At 38.5% G+C, this 8,194-nt stretch overlaps 1 protein-coding gene across 1 annotated transcript; it reads right to left on the bottom strand.

Moving 5' to 3' along the window:
• Positions 1-284: 284 nt before the first annotated feature.
• LOC123202140 (ABC transporter B family member 1-like) lies at positions 285-6,534 on the bottom strand. Its single transcript, XM_044617906.1, has 10 exons — positions 5,781-6,534; positions 5,615-5,669; positions 5,345-5,520; positions 5,038-5,238; positions 4,673-4,932; positions 4,275-4,591; positions 3,907-4,130; positions 2,663-3,036; positions 1,809-2,523; positions 285-1,723 (listed from the first exon to the last, which is right to left on the bottom strand). The coding sequence occupies exons 1-10, from the start codon at positions 6,270-6,272 to the stop codon at positions 434-436; spliced, it is 4,104 nt and encodes a 1,367-aa protein (XP_044473841.1). The 5' UTR covers positions 6,273-6,534; the 3' UTR covers positions 285-433.
• Between the last annotated feature and the right edge of the window lie 1,660 nt (positions 6,535-8,194).

The raw sequence follows: 8,194 nt of genomic DNA, 5'->3' as shown, positions 1-8,194 counted from the left end.
TCAACATTGGTAATAGAAGATTACTATAATCTTTTATTACTGACAAACCAAACAAGGGAATAAAAGATAGATTACCAAAGTAATCTTAAAAATCTTTAACCAAACGCACCCTTGAGATTTGCTCAGAAGGTGTTAACTCCTATACCAAGCCATTCCTTAGCGATGTGGATTCAGCTAGATGCATTTTCAACGTGTATCGTTTAGTTCCATGTTATGCTTGATTGAAAAATTCCACAAGCTTGCTTCTATGAATTCATTTTGATGCATATGTTATAAACTGTGGAGAAGTTAAGTATTGGTAATTATCATTTCTTTAGAAATATTCATAAAGACAAGATATAAAACAAGGTAATACACATACTATACTATGCCAAAACATTAAAAAAAATCATTTCGAGGGAAATACTCTTTTTCACTTGGTAGTATCATAAACTTAGCAGGCTTCTCTATCCTCATCACCTTTGGGTCTTGCTGAGGAACTTGAACCTGAAGTCATTCCAGTAACTTGGTTATGTGTGAACCTCTGCAACTGTATCATGCGGGCGTAACACCCATCTGGATAATTTTTTAACAAATGTGAATGGGAACCTTGTTCCGCAACTTTCCCATCATCAATCACTGCAATGACATAGGCATTTCTGATAGTTGATAATCGATGAGCAACAACAATTGTGGTTTTTCCTATACAAGCGCGGTCTAGAGCCTCTTGAACTGATCTCTCAGATTCAGCGTCGAGGGCACTTGTTGCCTCATCAAGCAGCATAAGCTCTGCCTTCCTAAGGAGAGCCCTAGCTATTGCAATTCTTTGTTTCTGTCCCCCAGAAAGCTGAACTCCCCTCTCTCCGACGAATGTCTTGTAGCCATCAGGCAATCCAGATATGAACTTGTGAGCATTGGCAGCTGTAGCTGCTTCAATGATCTCAGACTCACTTGCCGAATCGTGTCCATAAGCTATGTTCTCATATATGGTAGTAGCAAAGAGGCAAGGTTCCTGAGGAACCATTGCCATGTGCCTTCGCAGGGACTTGAGATTGTACTTTCTAATGTCCTTCCCATCAATCACAACCCGTCCAGATGAGGGTTCATAAAATCGCTGTATAAGCGCAATGACTGAACTCTTTCCGCATCCACTAGGACCTACAAGAGCAAGAGTTTTGCCAGCTCGAGCCCGAAGAGAAAGATCGCGGAAGATTGGAACATCAGGGCGAGAGGGGTAAGAAAAGTCTACATGCCTTAATTCAACTTCCCCACGAAGAGGGTCTGGAACTGGATTAGCATCTGGATCATCAGGGTCAATTTCTGTTTTTCGGTCAAGAAGATCGAAGACTGACTGCATTGCACGCCCACCTTTGATGAAATCAGGAGCCAGGGTTAGCGTTTCTGCAGCACCATTGGCAGAGACCATGAGCACCATGAAAACTCGGATTGTCTTAGAGAAATCAGAGATCCCATGCTTCACAAGCCATGAAGCATACCAGAGGCCAAGAGCATAGGAAGCATAAAGAGAAAATTGAGCAACCCCAAATCCACTTCCAGCAATCTGTCCTTTCCAAAAGCATCGACGTAATGGACCTTCTAGGTTGGAGCAGAACAGGCCAACAATCTTTGACTCTGAATTGAAGGCAGCAACAGTCCTTACATTGGCAATGGCTTCCGCTGCAAGTTGTGTTGACTTGGCATGAGCAGCTTCTAAGTCTCCTGAGAATCCTTGCATGAACATTTTCTGTTGAAAATCCAACAAAGACTTTTAGAATAGTGTTGAAACTTGTAACCATGAAGTATGAGGAATTACATATGTAAATACAAACCTGCAAAACAGTTGCTGCAACAACAACAGGGAAGACAGCTATGAGAACAAGGGCAAGACGCCATTGCAAAACAAAACCTGCAGTGCATGCCACTAGCATAAGTGCTGTGTTCTGCACGATCACTGACATCCTGTCTCCAATGGCTGATCTGACATTGTTGGCGTCAAGAGCCAGCCTTGCTGCAATTCTAGCACTCTCATTTTCCTCTCGATCAAACCATGCCATTTCATTTTTCAGCACCGCTGTTAGCATTTTTTCCCTTACACGTTTTGTAAGGTTTTCTCCCACAATGTCCCAGAAGGAATGCTGAAGTGTGTTGAAGAGAAGTGCAGCTGATGAAAGACCAATTAACAAGTAGCAATACTTTTCAATTTGTCTGCTCATGTACACATGGTCTGGATTGTAGTAGACGCTAAGGACAGCGCTTAGAACATATGCAAAGAAGGCGCTCAGGGAGCCACAGACAACAGAGCCTATAGAACCAACTAAAGCATAAACCCATTCAGGAGAATTCATTTTTGCAAGGCGCCAAAAAGAACTGGCTTGCTCCTTGAAGGCTAGTTTTTCAATCCGGTAATTGGGATATGTGGCATCAACGGATAGAGTAAAATCAGAAGTAGAGAAGTCAGATAGCCTGCGTGAGTATGGTGATCGACCATAGGAGGAGTTTCGGGCAATTATTGGTGAGCTAACTGAGTTCCTGGCACTTGAAGGTCTGTCAACGCAGAACCATGTTAGAAAACAAGTTTTGAGCTAGATAATTAGCATCATACGAGACACCATTTAATCGGAATAAAACAACGATACATTTTTCCGAGAATTTAATAAAAAGATTTACAATTGGTGATATTAACCTTGCACTACTCTTCCTTGCATTGTTTAGAGCAGTTTCGTGTGCCATCTCCTGCATTTTGATGAGCTTGGCATAGACACTATATTCTCCCTTGGAAATTAATTCATCATGTGTTCCAATTTCAGTGACAGTCCCTTGCTGAAGCACGGCTACAAGGTCAGCCTTTCGAATGGTGGAAAGGCGATGGGCTATGACAAGAGTTGTCCGTCCAATCATGAACCTGTCAAGAGCCTCCTGCACTAGTTTTTCTGACTCCGAGTCCAGGGCACTTGTTGCCTCATCCAGTAGAAGGATTGCTGGATTTTTCAGCATTGCCCTAGCTATGGCTATTCTCTGCTTCTGTCCTCCTGAGAGCTGCAGTCCTCTCTCCCCTACCTGCCGTTTTCAGATTATATTTTTTGTTATAATTACATGTATCCTTTTACCCTCTCTCAAAATCCCTCCACAAGTTTGACAATCATCCATTTTATTTTCAAAGAAAATGCATTAAAAGTTTGAAGTTAATAAGATATTAAGTGAATCATATGGAATTCTGGTACATAGCCGTAAAAATTTCTTCTTGGGCTTTCTCTTGCTTCTATTCTTCTTGTTTATTTTCCTTTCCTTTTTTAATAAAAATTAATGGTTCAATGAAGTTTCTTATCCATGGCATAGTTTAGGGCTCAAGGGTCGGTGGCCGTCTTTCTTAAATGCTACATCTCACCCAAAAACAAATACTTGATTCCTGTAACCTGAAGCCTCTACTTAATCATCATCATATTTTCTTATTACAATTTGGTCAAACCTACTTGTCATGTTTATAAACTCAATAATTGAACTTGTCCACTTTTATAAACATCTTCTTTCCATCAAATATTTGAATAACAATTAGTGAACTTCATTTTCTATCATCTTCAACCTTCTCTCTCTATTGGTATACCCCACCATTTTCGGTATTTTTTGGTCTTCTGCCTGCACATGCACTGTTGACTGAACCACATGGACTCACACTGACTTTATTTTAAAACTGATTAAATAAGTTAGGTTATGTTTGTTGACCAAATTATCCATTCGATTTTCATATTATAAAAATTATTTATTATATGCCATTGAATAGCTAACCAAACTTGAGCCTTTTGGTCAATATCCATGATTAATTTCACCTTCCAGACTCGCCAAAACATTTCCCCACTCCCCCACCTCTCCCAACTTCCATAAAGATTAGTTAATGTCAAATAAGAAGTCTTATGTGAACTATTAGCTAACCTGAGTGTCGAAGCCTTCTGGTAACTTGATGATGAATGAATGAGCATTGGCAACCGTGGCAGCCTCTTCAATCTCGTCAAGGCCGGCATCGGGCCTTCCCAATAGTATATTCTCTTTAATGGTGGTAGCAAAGAGTGCAGGCTCTTGGCTCACCAGGCCTATTTGTTGCCTCAACCATCTCAACTTCAATGACTTTATATCATGTCCATCTAGTAGCACTTGCCCTACGCAATTTCAGTCAAGCTATAACGAATTAAAACCAACAACTCCAACTGACATAAACATCCTATCAGAATTTATTTAAGAAGATGTAAAGATTTAACATATTTTGATCCAAGGGATAAAAGTTCTTTTTGCATATAATTTACCTGAGCTGGGATCATAGAATCTCTCAATTAATGAAACCACTGTGCTTTTACCAGAGCCACTGCTGCCAACTAAAGCAATGGTCTTTCCTGCTGGTACGCTAAGGCAAAAATTGTTGAGGATTCGAACATCAGGCCTTGAAGGGTATGAAAAATCGACATTTTTCAGCTCTACAAGTCCTGTGACTGAGTCCAACTCTAAACCCGATTCAGCTTTTCTATCAATAACTGGCTTATGGTCGATTATAACGTAAATTTTTGCAGCTGCAACTTTTGCCTTTGTAAATGCAGACATGCTTGGGGCTGACTGTCCCAAAGCCCTGCAAATCCAAGGAACTTATGGGCTAAGATGAAAGATGAAATTTTTGTTTGAACAGAGAGAATTACAGAGTAATACTTACAGCCCACCAATCATTACTGCAAACATAGTGGCTATTGCAAGTCCACCATTGGTGAAGTGGTGCCTGACAAGATAACCGCCATACCACAAAAGAAGCGCATAACAACAAAACACAACAAAGTAAGTTGCACCAAGTCCCATCCCCTTTGCAAATCCACTCTTGTAACCGAGTCTTTGAGCAACCTTCAACGCGGATGAGTAGGCTTGTAACGCTCTAGATTCACCAACATATGCGAAAACCACCCGAATTTGAACAACTGTCTGCAATTTCCCTCAAAGTCAGCCATACCCAGATGCAATAATACAGGAAAATTGCCACAAATCAAATCAAGAACTCAAAAAGCTTTGAAATTTGCATTTTGGTACCTGTTCGACGATATTTCCCGCTTGTGATAAGGCCTCTTGACTCTTGCTAGAAAGCTTCGCTAAAGTGGTGGTGTGGATAGCTCCAATGACAGCTATGAGAGGAACCACGGCAAGTGTAACTAAAGCTAATTGCCAAACAGCGGTGAAACCCACCACAAATCCAGACACGAATGTTGCCATATAGTGAATGAAATTACCCAGCTGAAAAAAAAAAAGAAGTTCATCATTTGGCCTAATTAGAGAACAGAGCATCCGGGAAACAGAAAATATGAGACAAAGTTGAAGAAGACTCAGATTTCTGTTTCACCTTCTCGCTGATGGCATCTTGGATCATCACGGCATCAGTGTTAATGGCAAATACAACGTCGCTGGTCCGCACCTCAGTGTCGAAAAACTGAATGTCTTGATTTAAAGCTGCTTCCAAGTACTTTATCCTCATCTTGGTTGTTTGTCTCTCTCCAGTCCACATCCAACATGATATTTCTGCAACCAAAATTAAAGTTTTTGAATTGTTTATTAAATGAACGAAACCAAACATATAAACCAATTAGTATTTTGAAACAGGGCTTTAACCGACCTGCCCATGAAGATGCCCAGATTGCAGCACCAACCACGAGAAAGTAAAACGCATACTGCAGAAAGCAAAAACGATGACAAAGCAAAGAACTTTTAGTGTAAAACTTCATTGTTATTGATAATGTAATATCAAGAATTTGATTGTTAATTGTGAAATACGAAACTACCTTTAAAACTTCTTGCATCATCTTATCCATGTCATTGGCATTAGAACCAAATGAGTTAACAAGATCGGCAAAGAACCGGAGAAACAGAGGCAAAGAACAGCCATGTACAAAAGCACCAAGTGACCCAATTCCCATCAAAACATAATCTAAACCATCGGCAAATCTAAAGAGCTCAAGAAATCCAATTCCTGGTACATCACTCGGCTTCTCTTCGTTCCCACTACCATCTTTCTTTGGCTCAGAAGAAGAGCTCTCCATTTCTCCTGTCCTCTCTTCAACAACACTTTCTTGATAAGAAGTCGGTGCTCCCGCTTGTTCTTTTTCTTCTCCTCGTTGTTCTTGTGTTTCTCTTGTTGATGTTGTGTTTGTGGGAGATACTGATGGGCTGGTTTTAAAAGGGTCTAAAGGAGGAGAGGAAACAAGTTCAAGGCCTTGCATTTCAGACCATTTCCACTGCTCAATCGTTTTTATCTCCGGAGAATTTTGTGACATTTGCAAATTCCTAGCTTAACTTTATGAACAAAACCCCCCTTCTCTCTTAATATCTCACCCTATCTGGCTTTTGAGCTCACGATATGTTTTTTCTTACATATATATTTTTCTCTCTCTTTACCCTCTTTTGTTAAGCTTTAATTTTTACTCCCTCAACTTGAACTTATTAAAATCAATGTCGCTTCTGTTCTTTTTTTATTCGGTGGTTGTTGAACATTGATATATTATCTATAAGAGAAAGAGAAAGAAACCAAACTGTTTACTGTTTTTGAAATTTCTTAACTTGTGCTTCTCCTGTAGAAGACAGAGAAAATGAATCTCTTTCTGTAGAAGACAAAGAAAGAGATGATATTTTTTTCTACTCGACAAACAACACAGTGTGAAAACTTAGAGTTGAGAACATGATTTTGACCAAAACAGACTCAATGATCATTGCTCCAAACCTATAAAGATTTTTATTTTTTTTCATTAACTTATGGGTAAAAGCACATGATTTTGAGTTTTTTTTTTTAATTTTCTGTTTCAGGTTAAGCTTCTTCTCCAAGTCAGATTGCAGTGAAAGTTTCGTGGGAAATTATACTTTATGTTCAAACTACCATTTGTTCACCATTCTCTCTCGGTCAGTCCCCTTCAAATCCGGGGTCCTTTCTTCCACACCGCAGTTTGCACTGTAATTATTTTATCTCGTTTCATTATTGACTTTAAAATGAAAAATTAATAATAAAAAGTGTGAATGTAAACTCTAGCTCTTTCGGTCAAAAACACGTGTTTTGTCAGTGAGTAGTTAGGCTCCCAATATTCTAGTTAAAGTAAATCTTACAGTTGAACTTCACTTGTGTCAGAAAAACCAGCTAATTAAGCATAGCCACATAAGTACACATGTAAAATATTACATATATACCTCAAGTTCTTGAAATAAATAAAGAAAATACAAGTGGGATTCCAGGAAATTTCGTCAGAAAATCATACACAAATATGGGGATTCCCTCTTAGTTTTGATTCTTAATAGAAAAATGACAGCAAATTTTGCAGTTATTTAAAAAAAAAAAAGCTGAATAAAACCATCTCTCACTCGTCAAAAATGAGTGGCTTTGATAATTCAAGATCAGAATAGTACACTGTCAAGTTCATGCAATTTTAATCATGCCTTTTTTTTTTTTAGGCTTAAAAAACAATAAAGTCGCTGAATTGCTGACACTGTGAATTCCCTTAACTTGCAAATATTTCTTTAGGTTTAGCAAAAAATAAATTAAAAGAGAGAAAGTGTGTAGATATCTTTCTCTCTTTTCACGCTTAAACGTTCTCTCTTCTCTCTCCCTCTTTGCAAGGCTTGTCTTGCCTGCATCATCCACGGATATTTGTCTACTTCTCACTGTACTCACTCAGCTGCTTCTCCTTCTTGGTTTTTTTTTTTTTTTGGTTCTTATTCACACTCTTCCCCATTTGTTTAATTTTACTTATACTTGATTTAATATTTTTGAAAATGGAAAATAATTAAGTTAAAGGTATCAGATTTCATGTTTTTAGTTTTTTTTTTTTTTTTGAAGCTCAGGATGCATGTGAAAGAAAAGGAAAAAAAATAAAATAATGAAAGACAACTAAACTACAAATTAAAAGAGAGATAGAAAAGTGAAAAATCAATCAGAAAACGTACGTAAAAGGGTAAAACAGATAAATCTTATTGAAGAAGTTTGTTTATCAGTATCAAGAGGCATCAATGGAGAAGTGACTACTCAGTTTTGAGACAAGGCTTCAGAGTCCTTTCATGTTTCGCCTACCCCATTGACAAAACAAGCAAATATATGCATGGGGGAGTACGAATGTGGAAATGGGTCAAATACTTGTGCAGAAAGTCTTATTTAATTCACGCTTGCTTCTGATAAACTTGATGTCACCCTCAACTTATTTCATTTATAACGTAA

This window comes from Mangifera indica, chromosome 18 (genome assembly GCF_011075055.1).
Source record: "Mangifera indica cultivar Alphonso chromosome 18, CATAS_Mindica_2.1, whole genome shotgun sequence".
Classification (NCBI taxonomy): domain Eukaryota; kingdom Viridiplantae; phylum Streptophyta; class Magnoliopsida; order Sapindales; family Anacardiaceae; genus Mangifera; species Mangifera indica.
Note: the sequence above shows the minus strand (reverse complement) of the source record. Positions and strands in the feature narration are given on the sequence as shown.